We start from the raw sequence: 25562 nt of genomic DNA, 5'->3' as shown, positions 1-25562 counted from the left end.
GGTTGATATTCTGAGGAGTTGAAGAGTAGCCATAGCTTGGGGGGAGAGCCAGGTCAAGTTCAGGATATTAGTGATACAAGGGATTTTGCTGGTGATTGATTTTTGGATACAAGGGATTTTGCTGGTGATTGATTTTGGGTTCCAGGGGGATTTGGGGATGGGTTGGAGATAAGTTCATAAAAGGGTAAGTACACAGCTATCTAATAAGAAGAGCCCAGGGATGAAGGCATTTCTAGGTAAGGAGAGGGTCTAGGCTTTATGAGGTGATCAACAAATCAGGAATAAAGGGATGTCTGAGTCACAAGGCAGATAGATGATGAGAGTTGGTGTAATGAAGGATGAGCGTTGATTTTTACGCATAGCACATTAATTTGGAGATCTTCCTCTTCATGTCAAGGATAGTATAGAAGTGGAGGAAAAGTGGTTTTATCTGATGCTTGTAGGGCTCCAGGGCATAGAATTAGGGTGAAGTGGTGTGTGTGGCTGAGGTAGCATCTAATGTTAGAATCACCTGGCATAATCAGTTGACTAGGGCTCGGTTTTCAGGGTCTTTAGGTTTAGAACATGGGACTCTTTTTCTCTCATCATAATTAATTTTTTCCTGATTATGTCGTAAAACCCATGGCTCAGTAGCCAGGCGTTTGATAGCTGAGTTTTTTAAAAAAAACAACAAAAAGCAGGTATTGAGAACATGCATACAAGACAGAGTTATAGGACTAGTTTATCTAATTTAACTATCAATCTATCCATTTCTTTATTTGCTGTGTGGGAAGATGGTTGGGTGTGACACTGTTTGAATTCAAATTTCATAGAGGATAGAAAATGTGCCCAAACTATTTAATATGAAAAGAACAAATTCAGGCCATCTATCCCCTTCCTTCTGTTTCTGTAATCTGGTGAGTTGTCCATCTTTATTTTTAAGATGCTCTTCATGGGGTTTTTCATAAGGTCCTGCAGAATAATAGGCTTGAAGATTAATTTTACATACCTCATGGTGCAAAATCCTCTTTCCCCCAGTGGAAAGCTAGAAAAGATTGATGAGGTCATTTTGGCTGTTTCACAATAAAAATTCCCTTTATTTTGTTTAGCAATCAGGGCATAAATATACCTTATTTTTATAAGGTATGCTTTTACAGCTACTTTACTTTCACTGGGTAATTTTATGATAGAATTTAAACTTTTCACCAACTTTTATTTATGGTGTTAAAATTTTACATTTTAGTACTTTGCTTAATTGGCTTCCAGAGAATGATGGACGGGCATGGCTTATATTAATCAGCTCTGAATCTCTGTGGCAAATTTTCTTTTACATTCTTTATTAATTTTATGCTTAGGGGCTGTCGGGAAATAGTATAAATCTTTTCGGGAATCCCACATTTTAGACAAACAAAGTGTGGAAAGATAATAAACCATAGCTCCTTGGCCCTTGTGCCCCTCTACGTTGAGATTCTCGAATAATTATACCTCCACACGTTGAGAGCACCACTCTACTGTATTTAAAAATGAAATACATTTCAGTTCATCAACAGCATCCTTTAGTTTGGAGTCTTGGGGTAGAGGTTGTAAATACCTCATTCATTTGTTCCTTTGCTTTTCCTGAGGGAAACCACATCACATTTTGATTTCTTCTGGATATCAAATGGAGACAAAATGACCACTAACAAGAGAATAGAACTTAGTCTTAGTCCCTTTAGGCTGCTATAACAAAATCCTGCAGACTGGGTAGAATATAAACAACACAAATTTATTGCTTACAGTTCTGGAAACTGGAAGTTCAGTGTTAAGGTGCCAATATCATCAGGCAAGGGCCCTCTTTTGGGTTGTAGACTTCTCATTGTACCTTCATGTGGTGGAAGGGGAGAGGTACCTCTCTGGGGTCACTCATAAGAGCATTAATTCCATTCACGAATGCTCCTCCACTGTCATGACCTAAGCACCTCCTAAAGTTCCCACCTCCCAACAACACCACCACGGGCATTGGGATTTCAACGTGGGAGGACACAAACATTTAGATCACAGCAATAACAAACTGTGTTGTAATGGGCATACGTTGTTTTGTGTAATTTTATTTTTCAGGTGAAAACATTAGTTCATTATAGTACATAATATAGTTTCTATTAAGTAGTAAAATTTTGTCATAGCTTTACTTGATATAAATTAGGTTCACACATATTTTTAGAACTAGCAAATTTTTCAAATTACCACTGAGAGCTCACACATATTTTTAGAACTAGCAAATTAAAATGTATCTTGTGTGGTAATTCACATAGTTTGTCTTTATATGCTTGATTAAGTGAATGACGTTACCATCATAAAACCTATAGAATTTTCTAATTTAGTAGTGTACATTGTGTTTTGACTGTTACACAGTCAAAAGACAACATCTAGTTGAATAAGATAGAAGGGTCAAAGTGCATAGGAAGGTTATCACTGAGATTATCTAGTTTTGCCTAAAGTTTGTATATATGTGTGGTGTGTGTGTGTGTGTGTGTGTGAGAGAGAGAGAGAGAGAGAGAGAGAGAGAGAGAGAGATTGATTATGAGGAATTTGCTTGCTTATGCAATTATGTAGGCTATGTTCCATTATCTGCTATCTGTAAGCTGGACACCCAGGAAAGCAATAATGTGATTCCAGTTGTCTGATTTTTGTCCTATTCAGGCCGTCAACCACTGCACCATGTGTACCCACACTGGGGAAGGCAATCCACTTTATTGAGTCCACCACCAATACAAATGCTCATGTAATCCAGAAACACCCTCACAAACACACCCAGGAATAATTTTAATCTGGGTACCCTGTGACCCAGTCAAACTGACACATAAAATTAGCCATTATACTATGTAAATACTTTTGGGGCGATTTAAAATAAAATACTGTCAAAAATTTTTATTAATTTATTTGTCATTTGTTTTCTAACTCTAAGTTGCTTAAATTGCTTCTCATCCAGCATTGGAAATGACCACTGGATTATTTCAAATTGCCAAGAAGACCATACACATTAAAAAGTCACATTAAATAATGAAAAGTGATGTATTAGTTTCTTACTGTTGTAACATATTACCACAAAACTTTGTGGCTTAGAATAACAGAGTTATTATAGTTTGCCCTTGACTCCACTCTCTCCTTTTTCATTCAAGATCTAATTTTGATTTCTTCTTCCTTCCTAATATGCTTCCTGAATTTTACTTCTCCCATGGACCTACTGAATACACAGTGACATAAGGAGCAATTCCCTCTGAGAGAAATCCAGAAACTAGGGGAGTGACTTCTTCATATTGGATGACTGAGAAAATGCCCACATAGAAATGGGTAGGAAAAGCTGATACACACTCTTGCCATAAATCCCACCACTGGGACAGTGCCACACAATCAGGAGTGAATTCCTAACTCCCAGCTTCTCCCCAAGGAGTGAAGGGTTTGGACCACACATCTAGCACCCCAGCTTTTAAGGCTGCCACCCAAAGAGCAGACTGCCAAATCACCTAGCTCTGAAAGTCAATGGGTCAAAGAAGAAATCAAAAAAGAAACCAAAAAATATCTTGAGACAAATGAAAATGAAAACATAACATATCAAAACTTATGTGATGCAGGAAAAAACATTTCTAAGAGGAAAGTTTATAGGGATAAATGCCTACATAAAGAAAAAGAAAAATCTCAAATAAACAACTGAACTTTAATCCTCAAGAAACTTGAAAAAGAAGAGCAGACTAAGCCCAAAGTTGGTAGTAGGAAGGAAATAACAAATATCAGAGTTGAAATAAATGAAATAGAGACTAGAAAAGATCAATAAAGCTAAGAGCTGGTTCCTTTAAAAGATGAAATGAACAGATCTTTAGGTAGACTTACCAAGAAAAAAAGAGAGAAGCCTCAAATAAATAAAATTAGAAAGAAAAGAGGAGACATCACATCCGATACCACACAAATACAAAGGATCATGAGAGACTACTATGAACAATTAATTATATGCTAACAAATTGGACAACCTAGAAGAAATGGATAAATTCTTAGAAATATACAACCTACTAATAACCAGGAAGAAAAAGAAAATCTGAACAGACTAATTGCTAGTGAGGAGATTGAATAGTCTAGGACTAGATGTTTTTACCTGTGAATTCTATGAAACACTTAAAGAAGAATTAATATGCCTTTCTCAGACTCTTCCAAAGACTAGGAAGGGACACTTATAAACTCATTTTATAAAGCCAGCATTACCCTGGTACAAAAATCAGACAATGACATTACAAGAAAAGAAAATTACAGACCAATATCCCTGATGAACAAAAATACTTGAAAAAAATTTGCAAACAGAATTCAATAGTATGTTAAAAGGATCATATACCCTGACCAAATGAGCTGTATTCCTGGTTTCAAGGATGGTTCAACATCTGCAAATCAATTAATGCAATACACCACATTAACAAAATGAAGTATAAAAATTATATGATCATCTCAGTAGATGCAGAAAAAGATTTTGACAAAATTCAGTATTCATTTATGATAAAACTCTCAACAAAATGGGTATAGTGCTAGCATAGCTTAACATATTAAAGGATGTATATAAGAAACCCATAGCAAACATCATAGTCAATGATGGAAAGCTGAAAGCATTTCCTCTAAGAGCAGGTACAAGACAAGAATGCCCACTCTTGCCACTTTTATTCAACATAGCACTGGAAGTCCTAGCCAGAGCAATTAGGCAAGAAAATAAAATAATAGGCATCCAACTCAGAACAAAAGAAGTAAAATTTTCTGTGTTTGCAGATGACATAATATTATATATAGAAAACCCTAGAGATGCCACCAAAAACTAGTAGAACTAATAAACAAATTCAGTAAATTTGCAAGATACAAAATCAGCGTATAAAAATCAGTTGCTTTTCTATACACTAACAATGAACTATAGGAAAGAGAAATTAAAAAAAACAATCCCATTTACAACAGAATCAAAAAGAATAAAATACTTAGGAATAAATTTAAGCAAGGGGATGAAAGATCTATTCACTAAAAATTATAAAATACTGATAAAAGACATTGAAGAAGACACAAATAAATGAACAGACATTCCATGCTTATGGAATGAGAGAATTAATATTGTTAAAATGCCATACTACCCAAAGCAATCTACAGACGCAATACAATTCCTATTAAAATTCCAATAGATAATCACTCTGAATGATTCTATATATATAATATTCTTGAAATAACAAAGTTATAGAGATGGAGAACAAAAAAAATACCAATGACATTTTTCACAGAAATAGAAAAAACAACCCTAAAATTTATATGAAACCACAAAAGAGCCTGAATAGTCAAGCAATTTTGAGAAAGAAGGCAAAGTTGGAGGCATCACACTTCCCACTCCCAAACTATATTACAAAGCTATTGTATCAAGACAGTATAGTAGTGACATAAAAACAGACACACAGATCAATGAAACAGAATAGAGAACCCAGAATAAACCCACTCATATTTGGTCAATTAATTTATGACAAAGGAGCCAAGAATATACTGTTGGTAAAGAATATTCTGTTCATTAAGTGGTGTTGGGAAAACTGGATATCCACACACAAATGAATGAAACTGGACCCCTATCTTACACCATACACAAAAATCAACTCAAAATGGATTAAAGGCTTGAATGTAAGATCTGTAACCATAAAACTCCTAGAAATAATGTAAGGTGTAATCTCCTGGATCTGGGTCTTGCAGTGAGTTTTTGGATTTGACACCAAAAGCAAAGGCAGCAAAAGGAAAAATAAACAAGTAGGACTACATGCAATTAAAAACTTCTGTACAGCAAAGGAAACCATCAACAAAATGAAAAGGTAAGCAATGGAATGGGAAAAACATTTGCAAACCACATATACAATAAGTGGTTAGGGGGAAAGTAGCGGGGGTCGTGGTAGGATGAACTGGGAGATTGGGATTGACATATATACACTAATATGTATAAAATGGATAACTAATAAGAACCTGCTATGTGAAAAATAAATTAAATTAAATTTAAAAAAATAAGGGGTTGGGCTTCCCTGGTGGCGCAGTGGTTGGGAGTCCGCCTGCCGATGCGGGGGACACGGGTTCGTGTCCCGATCCGGGGGGATCCCACATGCCGCGGAGCGGCTGGGCCCGTGAGCCATGGCCGCTGGGCCTGCGCGTCCGGAGCCTGTGCTCCGCAGCGGGAGAGGCCACGACAGTGAGAGGCCCGCATAACGCAAAAAAAAAAAAAAAAAAAAAAAAAAAAAAAAAAAAAAAAATAAGGGGTTAATGTCCAAAATATACAAGGTACTCATACAACGCAATAGCAAAAAATCAAATAACCCAATTTAAAAAAAAGGCAAAGGACCTGAACAGATATTTTCCTAGAAAAGACATACAAATGGCAACAGGTAGATGAAAAGGTAGTCAACATCACTAATCATCAAGGAAATGCAAATCAAAACCATGAGATATCATCTCACACCTGTTAGGATGTCTACTATCAAAAAGATACAAATAACAAATGCTGATGAGGATGTGAAGAAAAGGAAATCCTGGATGGGGAACTGGTGTTGGTGGGAATGTAAACTGGTACAACCACTAAGAAAAACAGTATGGAAGTTCTTCAAAAAATTTAAGATAGAATTACCATATGATCCAGCAATCCCACTTCTGGGTATACAGTTGACCCTTGAACAACATAGAGGTTGGTGGCACTGACCCTCTGCCCAGTTGAAAATCCAAGTATAACTTATAGTTGGTCCTTCTGTATCCATGATTCTTCATCCATGGATTCAATCAAATTTGGATCATGTAGTACTGTGGTATTTACTATTGAGAAAAAATCCTTGAATAAGTGCACCCTAGCAGTTCAAACCTGTGATGTTCAAGGGTCAATTGTATATCCAAAGGAAACAAAATCATTTTCTTGAAGAGATATCTATACTCCCATGTTCATTGCAGCATTATTCACAATGGCCAAGGTGCGGAAACAACATGTCTGTCGATGAAAGAATGAATAAAGAATATGTAGTATAAATATAGAATGGAGTATTATTCAGGCTTAAAAGAAGGAAATCTTGCCAGTTGCAACAACATGGATAAATCTGGAGGGAATTATGCTAAATGAAATAGCCAGATAGAGGAAGACATTATTTATATGTGGAATTTTTTAAAAATGAAAGTTGAACTCATAGAAACAAAGAGTAGAATGGCAGCTGTCAGGAGACAGGGGTGAGGGAAAGAGAAAGAGGTTAATAAAAGGGTATAAACTTTCAGTTAGAAGAGAAATAAGATCTGAGGATCTAATATATAATGATGACTATAGTTGATAATACTGTATTGTACGATTGAAATTTGATGAGTGGAACTTAAGTGTTCTCATGAAAAAAAAAAGATAAATATGTGAGGTGATAGATTTAACTCATCGGTGGGGATCATTTTACAAGGTATATGTATCAAAGCATCATCATTATACACTTTAAATATATTACAGTTTTGTCAATTATACCTCAATAAAGCAGAAAAAAGTGAAAAATGTATTGATAGTGGTGATGATTGTACCACTATCATTCAACTCTGAATATACTAAAAACCTCATTGTGCACTTTAAAAGGGTGAATTTTATGGCATGCAAAGTATATTTCAAGTAAAAAATTTACGTACAAAAATGAAAAAAATGTTGATATTTGCTATATACGAGGCGTTGTTGGTGCTGGTGATTCATTAGTGAATGGAGAAATAGAGAGTGGTACTTAATTCTAATGTGAACAATTCTGGTAGACTTCATAGTTCAAAGAAGGATCACCAGGGGGTGGGGGTGGGGCTGAGGGAGATGAAAGAGACCTGAGCATGGAGCTGAGAAAAATGGTAAAAGGGTTTCTCTTGGGAAGAAATGATACTTCCTTTTCTGAAACAGGAAAGAAAGGAAAGAAAGAAAGAAAGAGAGAGAGAGAGAGTGGGAGGAAGGAAGGAAGGAAGAAAGAGAAAGAAAGAAAGGAAGGAAGGAAGGAAGAAAGAGAAAAAAGAAAGAAAGAAAAGAAAGAGGAAAGAAAGAGGGAAAGAAAGGAAGGAAGAAAGAAAGAAAGAAAAAGAAAGGAAAGAAAGAAAGGGAAAAGAGAGAGAGGGAGGGAGGGAGGAAGGAAAGAAGGGAAAGGAAGGAAGGAAGAAAGAAAGAGGAAGGAAGGAAGGTTAGAAAAAGTAGGCTTAGATACTGCAAAATTTTGGGAAAGAACTGTGTGGTGGTGTTATATCTGTAAAGAGAGATGAAATTTAATTCTTATATTGACTTTTTGTGCATATAGGAGAAAATATCAGTTTTATAGTCACAGTACTTCAGCACACTTCACCCAGGACAATAGTCTTCTAGAATCTAGGCATTTGGCAGTCCTGGTCGCAGGTGGGAATTTCTACCTCAGTAGCTGTCCTAGGACAAGTCTATCAGAGCAACTGACACGCAGTTTCCAGCCAGCTGTTTGGTCTTATTTTTAGGTTGTAAATTTTTCCAGAAACAAGCTCTGCATTTTCAAGTGCCCTGTGTCCATGCTTTTGATAATAGCTTAATAAATATTTGATTCATGATGTTTGTTAACAGCTACTTCATTTCCAGAAGAAGAATGAATGTGAGTTGCCAGGGTATGTATTCTACTTAGTACTTCAGTTAGTAGGGGGATATGGCAGAGTATCCTATCTTTTATTTATGCTTATAGTTATACAATGCAACTTAGTGATTAAGTGAGAGTTGTAAGTTGGAAGGGACTCTGCTGGGTGGAAATATCTTAAAAATCCACAAGAGGGAGATATATTGCTATTGAAGTAGAATGGTGCTAATGAAATACCAATTCCTAACTTTTCAGAGCAGAATATTTTCCTGCATTTCCCCAGCTGAAAATAAGGAACGGATAGGCTTTCTCAAGTTTGACTTTTCAGTTTTCTTTTGGGATGGGAGATTAGATTTAGGAATGCTCAGTTATTTGCAGAGTCTTGGAATATGCATGATATGTCAAGGTTTATGATGCATCAAAAGCTTCAATGAGCACATCTAAAGGCTTTAGGGATTTTTGTTTGTTATTGATCTGATTGTGACTCTTTCAAGGACAGATTGCAAAGCTGTCTTTTCTCTGCTTCCTCTTTTCATTTCTTTGGCAGTTGCAGTGGGGAGTCCGTGCTGGCCAGATTGGGTCTTGTATTCTTACTGGGAAGTGCCCTCGCTAATCTCACTGTCTCCTTTGGGCAAGATGTCTCAGCAGGACGAATCGTCTTGGTTTTCAGTGGCCTTTACCTACTAAAAGGCAGAGCTGAATTCTAAGTAACTATAGAAAAGGAACCTTTATTTTTTATTTTATTTTATTTTATTTTTGAGGTACGCGGGCCTCTCACTGTTGTGGCCTCTCCTGTTGCGGAGCACAGGCTCCGGACGTGCAGGCTCAGCGGCCATGGCTCACGGGCCCAGCCGCTCCGTGGCATGTGAGATCTTCCCGGACCGGGGCACGAACCCGCGTCCCCTGCATCGGCAGGCGGACTCCCAACCACTGCGCCACCAGGGAAGCCCCAGGAACCTTTATTTTAAATAGCATATATTTGTACTTTGAAATTCATACTCCTTGCCTGACCTCCTCATGTTTATGTGGTCAGCAGGGCAGAAACCCTTTATAATTTCAGAAGAAATGTTTGCAACGTTATTTCTAGATTACTTACAAGCTTTATTTGCTTTCTTTTCAGAAAAAAATATTTTTTTCTCTTCCGATACGAAGAAATGATATGTACTAATGATACCTTTAGTGTTTGCCTTTCCTGAAGACTTCCTAATTCTTTTTTTTAGCAGCCATGGCTCACGGGCCCAGCCGCTCCGCAGCATGTGGGATCCTCCCAGACCGGGGCACGAACCCGTGTCCCCTGCATCGGCAGGTGGACTCCCAACCACTGGGCCACCAGGGAGGCCCAAGACTTCCTAATTCTTAAAACTATTCCTTCCTTGGTCTTCCCATTCCCTTTTATAGTGTCCTATTCTCAGTATTCTTTGAGTGATCATTTCCTTCTTCCCACATCATTGCAGTCCAGGGTGACCTCTGTGGTCAGCCTCTCTTAGGAAGGCTGTGTTGTGTAAAGGCTAAGAGCACAGACTGGAGACAGTCTGTTCTGGGTTCATATCCCAGCTCCAGCACTGAATAACTGTGTGTGACTTTGTGCAAGTTGCTTCAGTTATCTAAGCCTTAGTCTTACAAACCACAAAATGGGGATAATGATTGGATTTATGTGAGGATGAGATCAGTTAGTATATGTAAAGGGCTTAGAACAGGGTCTGGCAAATAGGAAGCACACTTAAAGGTTGGCCACCTTTAAAAGTGGAAAAGTGGAAAAGTCTCTTCCACCAGAGACTCTCCTTGCAGGAGCTCAGCTACACCATAAGTCTCATGTATTCCCTTTATATCTTTTCTGAGCTCTAGACACATTTCCTAGAGCTTTCTAGACATTTTCACATGGGCTGCCAACAGGGTACCTCAGACTCAACATATTTAGAACTGAACGCATTATCTATCAGTCTCCACTCCTGGTAACCTGCTTCTTTTTCTATTCCCTCTTTTAGCCAATGGCATCATTTCTTGTCTAGGAGCTGAAGCCAGGAAACAAAGAGTTATCCTTGCCTTCAATCCTTTACCTCAAACTCATTTGATTACCAAATTATGTCAATGCACCTATTCAAACTTCATCCACACTCAAGCCCTTTATTACTACAGGGAGCTTGAACCCTCTTCTTGCCCTTACTTGTACCTCGTTCTGTCCACTTTGTCCAGAACGATATTTTACAAATGAAAATCTGATCCCATACCTCCTCAGATTAAAAAGTTCTGTATTTTTCATAGCTTTCAATGTTATATATAGTATGACACAGAAGATCCTTCATGACCTGGCCCTTGCTTGCCTCACTGTGCTGACCTATTGCTTCTCTTTGCCACATAGAAAATGTTGTTCTCTTTCCCATTTATTTGCTGCTATAATCTTTCAGTGATACGAGCAGTTATACACATGGGATAAAATAATGTTGGGCCACTGTGAATTGAGCTGAAGTAACCATTTCATCTCTTCTCCATGGTCTAGACATTGCTTCCGTGTCTAAATGTCCTGTGTAAGCAGGATTTAATCGAGGCACTTAGAGTGAATTTCTACGTGGACTTATTAAAGCATTGATTTAAGAATTTCAGTATTTTTTAAGTAGCACTAAGGCTCATACCTCTGCCTCAGTCATCTTACGTGGGGCAAATGATTTCATGTGTGACCAGATGGCGTACTCTTTACATGATGCTCTTCGTGTGGTGGAGAGTTTTGGAGTCAAAATCTGTGATTCCGGGTGGAGGCGCTGTAGAAGCAGCCCTTTCCATATACCTTGAAAACCACGCAACCAGCGTGGGCTCCCGGGAACAGCTTGCTATTGTGGAATTTACAAGATCTCTTCCTGTTATTCCTAAGACTCTGGCAGTTAATGCTGCCCAAGACTCCACAGATCTGGTTGCAAAATTAAGAACTTTTCATCATGAGGCTCAGGTTAACCCAGAACACAAAAATCTAAAAAGGATTGGTCTTGACCTGGTCAATGGTAAACCCTGAGACAACAAACAGGCAGGGATGTTTGAACCAACCATAGTTAAAGTTAAGAGTTTGAAATTTGCAACTGAAGCTGCAATTACCGTTCTTCGAATTGATGATCTTATTAAATTACCCCCAGAATGCAAAGACGATAAGCATGGAGGTTATGAAGATGCTGTTCACTCTGGAGCCCTTGATGACCTGATTTCTTTTATTTACAACAATCTTAGATGCAATTTTCTTGTACCTTGAGTATTACACATTAAAGTGCAAATTAAGCTGTCAAAAAACAAAAAGAAAAGAAAATGTTCTTATTTTGATTTGGGGACACAAAGGAGGAAACCTCATTATACGTGCAGCAGAGAGGGATTAGTATCTAAATACCTGTTTTAGTCAAGATCCTAGCACATAGTAGGTACTAAATACATGTTAATATTTGTATGAATAAAATCTGGGCTCTATATGAATGGGAGTGCTTTGTTGCTCACGGACTGTAAAACTGTCCTCAATGTGTTGATTGGAATCAGTATGTTCCACAGTATAATTAAAATGTGAGAAATGTTTCTTGCACATCAGTAATGTAAACACTTTCAAATAATGTCTGAGGAAATGCAAGCTCAAATTTACAAATAGCCTTTTACATAAACAACACTCAGAGGTGCACTTTCCCCTTAATTCATGTATATAACTTCCATTAATGTTCCTTGCCTCGGTATTTAGCTTTTATTTTTATGTCTGTAGTATAAATCTGAGTCTTGACACTTTAATGGAAAGATCTTGGTTTGTGATGACATCATATCAAATGTAAAATAGAGATGGTTGCATTGTTTGGAAAACTTTCATCTGAGAATGTTTGTCTGTAATCCTGAAGAAAAATTATTTTAAGCCAGTGACACTCTGATTCTCAAGGGAGCCTCTTCCAGTTCATAGGTTCTACATGCTACCTTCACCCCTCCAAACTATATCCCCGCATGATTTATTGTGGGCAGCTATAGAGAAAATGGCTTGATATGGCCCAGTCCCAGTTAAAAGGCAAAGGGCTCAGGCTGGAGAGAAATGCAATAACTCATTATGGCTTCTATAGGAAAGGGCTGATATGTTGCAGGGATGGGGATGAGAAGAAACAGGCCATGGGAAGGGACCAGATGTAGCTCATTCTGTTGTTGTTATTATTATTACTATTATTAGTGTAGTGTTTGGCGTATAGTAGGTATTCAAGAAACCACTCTGGTGAGACTTTGTTCCACATCCTATAATGTAAACTTTTTTTTTTTTTTTTTTGCGGACGCGGGCCTCTCACTGTTGTGGCCTCTCCCGTTGCGGAGCACAGGCTCCGGACGCACAGGCTCAGCGGCCATGGCTCACGGGCCCAGCCGCTCCGTGGCATGTGGGATCTTCCCGGACTGGGGCACGAACCCGTGTCCCCTGCATCGGCAGGCGGACTCTCAACCACTGTGCCACCAGGGAAGCCCTAATGTAAACTTTTTCATACCAACGTCGGGGCAAGTTAGAGGTTTGAATGTACCAGAGTTTCCTAGGTTTTCTTATGTTGTTCTGAGATCCTGAAAAATTGGAGGTAGGCATAAATCTTTGATTCTCCTCACAATTCTCTTTTAGGCATTCCTGACAGAGGGCGTGGCCATTGGATCCTGCTTGTTATAAATGGAAGTCTGAAACCCAGCGGTCTCCCTGAGTTATCTTCACTCACTTCCCACCCCACCTACCCATAGTAGAGCAACTGCCCCGATGAATGATGTGAGGCTTTGACCTTCATGCTGAATTGTGACCATGACTTTTTAATCTAGTACTTTGTTCACTGGATCAGACATAGGCTGAGAGTTTTTATCCCAGGGCAATACCACTTTTCCAATCGTGAATCTCAATGGCTACTTCAAGGATCATAGAATACTGAGCTGGAATCTAGGTCATTGTCCTTTTATTAGGGAGGAAGAAACAGGCTCACAGACATGAAGTTCCTTGCTCAAGATGGGTTTAGTGAGAGAGCGAGGCTGGGAGCTCAGTTACCTGATTTCCAGCACAGACATTTCCTCCCTCACTCCATTCCCTGCTTCTCTCATTCTCTCTCTTTCTTCCATTCCTTCTTCCCTTCTCCCTTCTATTTTATTTCTGTCATATGAGAACACTTTCACAGCATAGAAGACATAATAATTTGATATGTTACACAATTATTTGGTATAATTTTTATATCATAAAAGTCCTAACAAACAATTCTTAAATGACCACAAGGTATTATTCAAAGGCACAAAAAGATGGAGTTTACTTTTTGGGGGTTTTATTCACTGTTAACTTTCTCTAAATCAGAGAATTGAGTCCTGACTGTTTTGCTTTCAGACTGCTCAGCCACTGATGTTGTTTTGTCTTCCTTTGTGGCTCATTTTTTGTAGCTGATGCTCTTGTAAGGGCAACTCATTGTCTTGTTCTTAGTTCAACCCGCTCTCTCGTGTCATTTAATATTACCGTGACACTTATCTTGGTTGAAAATTATACATTAGCTGCATAATTATTTTTCTTTTTATTTTAAAAATATTTCAAGCATACAAGAGTTAATAACAGAAACCCGTATTTTCCACTATCCAGATTTAGTACATATTAACATTGTGCCATAACTTTTTCAGATAGTTTTAATGAAATATAACATTGCAGATCCATTGGAAACTCCCTTAACCTCCAAATCTCCCCAGGGATAAGTATTGTTAATTTGTGCCCCCTTCTTTATATTATGTCTCCAAAAACAATGTGTTTTAAATAATTTACATAAATGGAATCATTGTGTATGTTCTTTTTTGCAACTTTCCTTATTTACTCAAAACTACTTTCTTTAGATATATTCATACTGATACAGTAATTCATTTTCATTGATCCTGGTATGTATGATAGTATTTTATGAAAAACATCATAATTTATCTATCTCTTCCACTATTGATAGACATTACAGTTGCATTTAATTTTTTCTGTTATAAACAATGCTGCAGTGAACATCTTTGTCTATATTTTTTAGTGGATTTATGTGAGAGATGCTGTAGGGTACCCACCTAAGAGTGAAATTTGAGGTTTGTAACTTATATTTAATTTTGCTAAATGTGCTAATTATTCCCCAAAGTGGCTTTCCAGCTGACACTCTTCCCAGCAGTGCATGAGAGTTCACATTTCCCTATGTCCTCTGTTGCAGTAACTTGAGTACTGTTCACCAGTGACTTCCAGCTCTCTGCCTTCTAGGCATGTGGAGGCCTTGCAGTCTCCCATTCCCTTTGAAGTTAGGCATAGCCATGAGATCATTTTAGACAATGAAATGTGAGCAGTCTTAAGGGCGAGTGAGGCATTCATCACATTGTCTGGACTTTGCCTCAGTGAACTTTAATGATCTCTATGCTGAATTCTTCATTGTATTGGGTTGCAGTGAGGATAACATGGAGTATAAAGCCTCAAGCTGACTGGACAGTAAACATTAACTATGAGTTATAAATAAATCATTGATGTTTTATCTTACAGCTTGGAAAACTATCCTGTTGGCCAAATCTGACCCACTGCCTGTTTCCATAAAGCTTTATTGGAACACAGCCATGCCAGTTTTTGTATGTCTTGTCTAGGCAGAGTTGAGTCGTTGAGACAGAAACCAGGTGGTGTACAAAGTTGAAGATATTTATTATTTGGCCCTTTGTAGAAAAAGTTTGCTGACCCCTGTTTTAAGCCACTGATCTTTTGGGATTGTTTGTTACTGTCGTAGATCATAGCACATTTTGACTGATATGCTCACCACCATGTGGTATTATCTGACTATAAGCTTCTTACCAATCTGATGGGTGTCTTGAAATATTTTTTACCAGGTAAGTAAATAATTCCTTTTTTTAAAAAAATTAATTTATTTTATTTATTTATTTTTGGCTGCATTGGGTCTTCTTGCTGCACACGGGCTTTCTTTAGTTGTGGCGAGGGGGGGCTACTCTTTGTTGTGGTGTGCGGGCTTCTCCTTGCAGTGGCTTCTCTTGTTGCAGAGCACGGGCTCTAGGCGCGTGGGCTTCAGTAGTTGTGGCATGAGGGCTCAGTAGTTGTGGCTTGTGGGCTCTAGAACGCAGGCTCAGTAGTTGTGGTGAGCTTAGTTGTTCCGTGACCCTGGTCTTCCCGGACCAGGGCTCGAACCCGTGTCCCCTGTGTTGGCAGGAGGACTCCCAACCACTGAACCACCAGGGAAGTCCCAATAATTCCTTTTTGAAAGCCACACACATATCTTGATGACCCTAATGGCTCTTTATTTTTAAAGTTTTTAAAAATCAACTTTATTGAGGTATAATTACATACAATGAAATTCACCCATAAAATTCCATAATTTTTATTAAATATACAGAGTGTGCAATCATCACTATAACCCAGTTTTAGAGCAATTTCATTATCCCAAAAAGTTCCCTTGGGCCCTTTTTCAGTCAATCCTCATTCCCATCCCTAGCCTCAGACAACCACTAATCTGCCTCCTGTCTATGAATTTTTCATTTCTGGACATTTCATACTTTTGGAACCATGTAAGTCTAAATGGAATCATGTAATCTTTTGCATTTGTCTTCCTTCCCTTAGCATAATATTTTTGAGATTCATCCTTGTTTTAGCACAAATCAATAGTTTGTTCCTCTTTATTGCTGAAATCCCACATTTTATTTATCCGTCCACAAGCTGATGGAAATTTGTTTTGTTTCTACTTTGGCTATTATCAATGCTGCTATACACACTTGCATACAAGTCTTTATATAGACATATGTTTTAAATGGGTAAATTTCTGGGAGTGGTCCTGTTGCATAAGATGGTTAGGTTTATGTTTCACTCTTAAAAGAAACTGCCGAACTGTTTTCCATTTTACCTTTACACCAGCAATGTATGAGAGAGTTCCAGTTTTTCCACACCCTCACCAACATTTGATGTTGTGTCTTTTTGATTATTGCCATCTCGCAGGTACACAGTAGTATTTCATTGTGATTTTAATTTTCATTTCACTAGATACTAATGATGTTGAGCAATTTTTCAGGTGATTATTAAACATTCACGTATCTTGTTTTTTGTTTTTTGTTTTTGCGGTACGCGGGCCTCTCACTGTCGCGGCCTCTCCCGCCGCGGAGCACAGGCTCCGGACGCACAGGCTCAGCGGCCATGGCCCACGGGCCCAGCTGCTCCGTGGCACGTGGGATCCTCCCGGACCGGGGCACGAACCCGCGTCCCCCGCATCGGCAGGCGTACTCTCAACCACTGCGCCAGCAGGGAAGCCCTCACGTATCTTGTTTATGAATTTATTCAAATATTTTGCCCATTTTAAAATTGGGTTGTGTTTTCTTCTTATTATTTAATTGAAAGAGTTCTTTATATGTATTCTGGATATAAGTCATTTGTTAGATATATGATTTCAAATAATTTCTCCCAGCCTGTGGTATGTCTCTTCATTTTCTTTTTTTTTTTTTAATTTATTTTATTTATTTATTTTTGATTGTGTTGGGTCTTCATTGCTGCACGCGGGCTTCCTCCAGCTGAGGCGAGCAGGGGCTACTCTTTGCTGCAGTGCGCGGGCTTCTCCTGCTGTGGAGGACGGGCCCCAGGCACGAGGGCTTCAGTAGTTGTGGCACATGGGCTCAGTAGTTGTGGCTCGTGGGCTCCAGAGCGCAGGCTCAGCAGTTGTGGGCTCAGCACATGGGCTTAGCTGCTCCATGGCATGTGGGATCCTCCCGGACCAGAGCTCGAACCCGTGTCCCCTGCACTGGCAGGCAGACTCTCTTAACCACTGCGCCACCAGGGAAGCCCTCTTCATTTTCTTAACAATGTCTTTTGAAATGCGAAAGACTAATTTTGATTAAGTCCAGTTTATCATTTTTCTTTTTTATAGATTATGTTTTTGGCGTTGCTTCTCAGAACTCTTGGTCAACTGAAGATCATGACAAATATCGTCTATGTTTTCTTTTAGAAATTGTAAAGTTTTAGCTTTTCCATTTAGATCTATGATCCATTTTGAGTTGATTTTTGTGTATGGTAACCCTAGTGGCTCTTAATTCATACCTTTTGGGGTGACTGGTGGAGGGGAAGGGAGTATCAGGGCTGAAAAACTGGTGCCTTAGAGTTTGGTTAAAAAAAAAAAAAAAAAGGGAGGCACAGTCAGAAGCCAGAGAACCTATTTTCCAACTTTCCAAATATGAAACTTTTAAAGTATAAAAATATGTTACTTCTGTGAAAAATACATTTGAAAATGTTATCAATGTTTATATTGCAAGCAAGTAATGAGAGCTTACTCCTCTTATGTGCATAAAATTGTGGATGTTTGAAAAGAAACTAACTGAAGCTTATGCAACCTTATCTATATTTTCCTTCCGGTTTTATAGACTTCAAGAGAGTTGGGCAAGTCCAGAGAGACTTAACTTTTCTTCAAAAGTTTCAGGACATAACTCAACTCAGCAAGGAACACTTTCATAATTCTTTCATAAAATGAGGGGAACACGGACGTCTTTGAGTAGGACCAACACGGCTCTCTGTAGAGATTTAGTTGTACACGTGGAGGGAGATAAGCTTGTTTTTCTTTGTAGCTGCTGCAACTTGGAAGCAGAGTGGGAAGTTACACTGTGCTTACTTAGCTACAGAATTATGCAGCTATGAATCAGTATTTCCCCCGAGGTCCCCCAACCTAAAGGAGCAGGCATCAGAGTAACAGTAACAGTAGCAACATCAAAAAAGATCCTCCTAATCTCCACCCACCAGGAAAATGCTCTATCCCCCACTCCCCCCATGTTGCTTCCCTTTTGGGCAGAGTCCCAGGTGCTGGCCCCATCCTCCATGTTATGGCTCTTGACTGTGTTCGATGTTCCTCTGCTGGCCAGGGCTGGTGGATTTCATGGTCAAGTACTGTCTTGCAGGCTCTTATACCCTCTCTCCACAGGCCTCTCTCCCAATCACCATATACCCACAGGCCTTGGAGTCAAACAGACTTGGTTTGAATCCTGGCTTTGCTAATGGCTCCATGACCATGGACAAATCATTTGCCCTCTTTGAGTTTCAGTTTCCTTTTCTGTAAATATGAGACAGTAACACCCAACTTTCAGGATTTCTATGTGAATTAGAGACAATAGGAAACACCTAGCATGGTGCCTAGCTTGGTATAACACTTTTCAGCATCACTCATCTTATTGAGTGTATACCATAAATGGTAGCTCCCCAAAATCCAAAACAAAACAAAAAGACTAGTGGCAGTAGTACAAGTAGGTTTTCTCTTTCTTCCCCTTTTCCCTCTCCTCTTCTTTCTTCCTCCCCCTCCCCCTTACCTGTGACAGATGAGATCAATGTTGCAGACGTTTTGATAAGCTATGTGCTCTGAGCCTGAGCCAGAGCCACAGTCATTGTCACAAAAAACCTCTCCTTGCTGGCTAGTCATTATTGTCACCATTTCTACCATCTCCCTGTGACCCTAGACAGGGGCTTTACCCATTGGAACTAGCAATGCCTTTCATTTCAGGGTAGCATGGGCTGAAATGTTGCTAGCATTGTAAGGGATAAGCCTTTCAGAGCATAATTTGGGAGCATCCGATGCATCAGCCTCTCAGAGCCTCATTCAAAATATACTCTGACTCCCTTAACAATAGCCTCTTTGCTACTGCTGCAAACCCCAATTCAAGCCACCATCATGTCTCTCCTGGACAGGAGTCTCCTTATTGCTGTTTCTGCTACCGCTTTTGAACTCTATAATGTATACTACATTTTGCAGCCAGAGAGATCTTTTTTTAAAATTTATTTTATTTTTTATTTTTGGCTGCATTGGGTCTTCGTTGCTGCACACGGGATTTCTCTAGTTGTGGCAAACGGGGGCTACTCTTCGTTGTGGTGTGTGGTCTTCTCATTGCAGTGGCTTGTCTTGTTGCAGAGTACAGGCTCTAGGCATGCAGGCTTCAGTAGTTGTGGCATGTGGGCTCAGTAGTTGTGGCTCGTGGGCTCTAGAGAGCATTCTCGGTAGTTGTGGTGCATGGGCTTAGTTGCTCTGCGGCACGTGGGATCTTTCCGGGCCGGGGCTCGAACCTGTGTCCCCTGCATTGGCAGGTGGATTCCCAACCACTGTGCCACCAGGGAAGCCCAGCCAGAGAGATCTTAAAACATAAATCACTCCATGCATTATACTACATAAAATCCTCTGCTTCCCATTGCTCTTAGCATAAAATCCAAACACTGCATCATGCTTTTACAAAGTCCTATATATATGGGCCCCACTAATGTTTCTGCCATCATCCACTACTTACATTTGCTGTGCTCTAGCCACACTGAATGTCTTTCTGTTCTTTAACCTAACCAAGTTAATACATTCCTCAGGATCTTTACACGTGCCATTTCCTTTGCCTAGAATCCTCTTACCCCATATCCTCTCATGACCATCTTTTCTTCCTTCATTTAGATTAAGCTCAAATGCCATGTCTACAGGGAGGCCTTTCCTGAATACCTGACCTAAAGTGGTGTCTCCATTCCCCTAGTCTTTTGCTATTGCACTATCAGTGTTTTAGTTATGCATTTATGTGTGTATTTATTTTTTATTTGTTTGGTGTCTGTCTCCCCCAACTAGTATGTTAGTTCCAAGAGAAAGAGACATTCCCTGTCTTGTTCACCCCTTTATCCTCAGTATATAGAGCACTGCCTAGCACACAAAAGACTCAATAAATATCTGTTTGTTAAGCCGAATAAACAGATATCCATCCAGAAACTACTTCTCCCCTTCAGAAAGCACTTCTGGCCACTTCCACCTGCTCAGATGTTTTGCTCCATAATTTCTCACACTTGCCTCTGAGGAACATCCCATCACCATTACCTGGAGAGGAGTTCCTGGTGGCAAGTGTGTCTGGCCTCTTGTTCTTTCAGGATTTGAGGTAGGATTTGAGCCTGGGTGCCTCCTGTCCATAGTCTGAGTTCTTGTAAATGGTGACAGTCTGGTGTTTGAAGAGTGTTGGTGTCAAAGACAGGTTTGAAGAGCTGTGGAAATCAGTTGGGTTCGTCAAGAACACATATCTAAAACATGCAGCAAAACTGGGCATTGGGATTTTGGCTGGTGGGAAGCAAAGCTCAAGAAACCAATAGAGTGGGGTGGCCCAGGGAGAGTGGTCTAGATGAATTCTAGATTTGGAGTATGGATTCCTGAGGCCATTTCCTATGGAGGCAGAGCCTGTATTTAATGTGGCTGATCTAGGTTTGTTTAAGGAATTGTAATGCTGTTTATAGAGTTCAAGACTCCCTTGGGACCTGCCTCAGCCATGTTTTTCATGCTCCCTCTGCATCTTCCTCTCTGAGGAAGACTGCTATACTCCTTTCCACAGTTATACCTTTACATTTCTTTAAAGTATTCTCCAAATTTTCTGTCCCTGGAACAATGGAGAAATGTGACATTTTGTAATCAGATTTTCAAGAGTGAGCCTTGGACTCAGTTTTCAGGCACACAGTCTTTTGGACTAAACATTGCTTGCTTGTGAGATATCTTTGCCTGCCATCTATAGGACATAATTGTTTGTGGCAATACACAGAGATGTCCCTTAAGGAAATCCAGTACATATAAAGCTGAACTCTAATATATACACTAGAGGTGATTATGTTACAGAGCAATAAATAGTGGATACCATTAATGATTCAAAATAATATTTAATTTAAAGCAATAGATCATCATACAAATTTATGGCATAAAATAAAGAACATGTATACAAAAAAGCCATCACCCCTCCTGAAGTAGAGTATTCATAGGCTTTTTTCAACCTCGCCATATATAGAGAGTGTAAATTTTGGTTGGAGTCATTGTTTGGCAAAGCCGTTGTTTGCTCAAGGCAGCAGTAGAGACATAAGTTTCCCTCAATTCTCACATAGAAAAGTATCACCCAGAAGTCACAACTCTCAAAAACTACCTTCTGTGCACCAGGCATTATCATTTGTGCTCGCAATAACCACAGTAGGTGCTATTTTTGCCTGTGTTTTACTGATGGGGAAATGGACAGAACAGCTGACTTCTTACAAATGTGGCTGAAGCTTCATAAATCAAGTCTTGCTTTTTGAATAATGGTCGTACCTCTTGTTTCAAATCAACAGCCCAGCAGGTTTTTAACTTCACCAACTTTCTCGGGGAGAAGGAAGTTGAACAATAATTTGTCTGTAAAAGTATGAGCAAGAAACGTTACCCTAGAGTTGTGCAGAAGTAGTAAGATGCAAGAACATTGATTTTTTTGTTGTTTTGTTTTTGACATGTTGGGAAAGGCTATAGACAATTTTGGGTGTGAAAGAAGTTGACTAAGATGTATAAATTTGCTCTGATGTTCTGGCCTCAGAAACACGTTGTACTTCATTTTAACATCTCTCTCTCTCTCCTATTTTATAATGACTTTGTTTTCTTGACTATAACATGGCTAGAATTCTCCAGGCGTGACTATATTAGAATTGGATTAGTAAAAAAAAAAAAAAAACACGAAGAAAAAAGACTAAAACAGAATATCATTAGTTATTGTTAATATTCTAATAGTTATTTATATCCATTCAGATAAAAATTCATATAGGATTTGAAAATAACTATGGATGAGAAAGATTGCTTTATAATGAAGGAAATATCCACTTAAACTTCCCAAACTTCCTAAATAATTGATAGAAATTTAACTATCTACTTTCCCTGAAGTAATAGCTTGAGAAAGTGTTTCAATAGATACATCTGATTTTATCTTACACAATTCTTTAAAAAATGGTGAAGAATTCTGGAAACCTTCTGGAACCACTAGTGTTTATTATACTGATATATAGTTAAAAATTTAGAGAAAAAATTGATCTCTTCTTTGGGGAATCCATATAATCTGAGGAGATAGAAATAGCAGGTGTTGGAAAAAGAGGGGGTAGTTTTAAGATTACTTATTTTTTATCTACTGCCCATTAGAATTACCTGGGAAGTTAAAAAATCTCCATGTCAAGCCCACACCTCAGACCAGTTAAATCAGAACCTAAATTGATGGAAACCAAGGTCATTCCAATGTGCAGCCAAAGCTGAGAACCACTGCTTAGAGAGTCTCTGTTAAACAGCCCACTGGAATTCTCCCTTCCTTGAATTCCTTCTGCATTTAACCTATTTTCACATGCCTTTGTATATTTTGTTTTTCTAATTTGAAAAATATACTGCCTGTAGTCATTAAGTGTGTCTTAAATTAATTTTATGTATAATTAGTTAAACCACCTCTGATATACATAAATACTTTGGATAATTACTGGGCTTGTAGTCTATCATACTTAATAATGAACCACACTTCTCCTTCTAGATTGCTTAAACATATTTCAAAGTTGTTACGATACAATCCACATTCCTTATAATTTGGTAACCCTAATCTGTCATCTTTGGCACAGAGTGTATGGGAGAATGTGAATCTGTGTGTGTGTGTGTGTAAACAAATATACACATAAATGGAATTCTGCTGAAATTCCAAAGCAGCATATTAAATAGTAGAAGGAAAGTTGGTTTAATTATCTTGTATTACTGACAGCCACTTTTCACGATCTTATTTTTTTCCCACTCAGTACAATCAGAAGCTTACGTTTTTATTAAAATTTATTAATATGAATCATCAGTATATCATTTAGTTCCTAGGATAATCTTAGATGAGCTAAGCTGGTGATTTAACTATATGATAATATGCTATTATATCCCACATTTGAAAACGAAGATTATGACATTCATAGTTCATATGTGGACCAAATAAAACTGTAGACTTTTTTTTTTTTTTTTTTTTTTTCGGTACTCTGGCCTCTCACTGTTGTGGCCCCTCCCGCTGCGGAGCACAGGCTCCGGACGCGCAAGCTCAGCGGCCATGGCTCACGGGCCCAGCCGCTCCGTGGCATGTGGGATCCTCCCGGATTGGGGCACGAACCCGCGTCCCCTGCATCGGCAAGCGGACTCTCAACCACTATGCCACCAGGGAAGCCCAAAACTGTAGACTTTTAATGAAAATATCTGTCTCTAGATTTCAGCTGAGCTAAAATGAGTTTAAATGGTGATGTGACCTACCTGTGTCTTGATTAGTGTAAAAGGAAAAGTTTGACAAACCTTTTTGGAAGAATTTCCCACTTTCACGTTTTGCTCTGAATACAAAATCAAGCTTTTAAGGGTATGACTACAAGGACATTTAAAAATCTTAACAATTAACCAGGGCATTGAGTGAGTACATGCAGCTCAACCTAGTGGGTTTTTAACCCCCTTTGTTTTCTTTTTTTAAAAATAAATTTATTTATTTATTTTTGGCTGCGTTGGGTCTTCGTTGCTGCACGCGGGTTTTCTCTGGTTGCAGCGAATAGGGGTTACTCTTTGTTGTGGTGGCTTTTCTTGTTGAGGAGCACGGGCTGTAGGCGCACGGGCTTCAGTAGTTGTGGCTCGCGGGCTCTACAGCACAGGCTCAGTAGTTGTGGCGCACAGGCTTAGTTGCTCCGTGGTGTGTGGGATCTTCGCAGACCAGGGCTCGAACCCGTGTCCCCTGCATTGGCAGGCGGATTCTTAACCACTGCGCCACCAGGGAAGCCCTCCCCCTTTGTTTTCTTTTCTTTTCTTTTTTTTTTCTTCTTTACCATGATTCATGGTGAATCATAGTTGTTTAAAAAACTATAGGATTAACTATTTATGATTTGTATTAATTATACAATATTAATTGTTATTAATTGAGATATTAATCATTTTTCTGAGATGGGAACCCTAACAAAATGTCCAATTAAGACTTTTCAAAATTAATTAACTGGAAGAATCTACTGTTTTTTTCCTTGTAAAATTTTGTCTGGAAAGCTGGCACTGATTCTCATTCTTCTATCTACTGTGAGCTACTTAGTAGCTGTAAAATAATGTCAGAGCCTGCTTTTAAGAAAAACATCCTTTCAGAATGAAGGGGTTAAAGAACTTTGAATTGCTCACATGTCACACTGTGACAAATCGCTTTAACCTTTAGCTGCTCTGTGTTACTTCTGACTCACTAAAGAATAGCCAAACCCAGGTTGCTTTCAGAAAGGACTCCATTTTATTCCTGAAGGAAGTGGTTATGTGTGAAATGCTTTTAAACTTAACAATTATGAATATTATCATCTGATGTCAGGCAGTACCTACTGCATCTGGATTCCCTTTGTGATAAAGTTTGACATTTCATGCTAGAACTGAATATATACCTTTTCTTAAAATCAAGTCCTCAGGAATCACTTCCCTGGCTCATTCCAAGAGGAGGCACCTTGAGGAACAGTGTGTTCTTTCCCATTTGTATACCTAATGCAACAGCACTCTTGTTGATCAGAGGTAATTTGACAAATGGAATTTAAAAGAGGATTATTAAAACAGCTAGCAAAAATGCAGCACCAGAAGTTCTGGAAACCTACAGACATGACTTCTTAAATGCATTATTTAGTAATTTATATTTGATATTTTAGATTCTGAGCAGCTCCTGAGTGAGAAGAGAATTGGAATAGAGATAGTATGTTGCCTAAAGTTTCGCTTAGCTAGATGCATCTAGATAGCCACGTTAGAGTCAGTTCTAGGGGTTTCATGGCAATGAGGAACTCTGAGCAGTAGAGACGCTGTATGCTAATAGTGATTGCATCATCATCCTTTCCATGTGTTGAGGTCAGTTTGATTTAAAGATATAAGTGGGGTTTTTTTGTTTATTTTTGTTGTTGTTGTTGTTGTTATTTGTCTGGATTATTCTGGTTGCAGTAAAGAAAGACCCTTCTCAAGTGTGCTGAAGAAAGGAGACCCTCCTCTAAGAAGGAGTAACAAGCAGTCTGAGTTTCACTGGTGTGGTTGTTCTGGATTCAAGGCTGCCCATGAACCTTAGTGGCAGGAGCTCATGCATTTTTCCTTTGTGCTAAACCATTTCTGGGACTCAGCTGCACTCTGAATGACTGCATCTTTCTGTCCCCTTGTCCAATCAGCTGTGGAGAAGGGGGAATCAATGGCCTACTGTCCACTCAGCAGGGTCAACGGGTAAGAAATGGTCCCTTGATAA

At 38.9% G+C, this 25562-nt stretch overlaps 1 protein-coding gene and 1 non-coding gene across 4 annotated transcripts in view; both read left to right on the top strand.

The window, feature by feature from the left end:
- DNAJB9 (DnaJ heat shock protein family (Hsp40) member B9) overlaps positions 1-25562 on the top strand; it is a 421139-nt gene that overhangs the window by 85112 nt on the left and 310465 nt on the right. The window contains exon 5 of one of the 3 annotated variants that reach the window (XM_032643623.1): positions 13177-13201. The exons of the other annotated variants lie outside the window; for them this stretch is intronic. Coding sequence (XP_032499514.1) covers positions 13177-13186 — 10 coding nt within the window. The 3' untranslated portion in view covers positions 13187-13201. Of the gene's footprint in view, positions 1-13176; positions 13202-25562 lie in introns of those variants that run through there. 3 annotated transcript variants of the gene reach the window in all.
- Positions 10950-11079, top strand: LOC116759900. The gene has a single exon (XR_004351570.1). It is a non-coding gene; the product is annotated as a small nucleolar RNA SNORA20 (small nucleolar RNA).

Source organism: Phocoena sinus, chromosome 9 (assembly GCF_008692025.1).
Source record: "Phocoena sinus isolate mPhoSin1 chromosome 9, mPhoSin1.pri, whole genome shotgun sequence".
Lineage (NCBI taxonomy): Eukaryota > Metazoa > Chordata > Mammalia > Artiodactyla > Phocoenidae > Phocoena > Phocoena sinus.
This window is presented reverse-complemented; position numbering and strand designations above follow the sequence as displayed.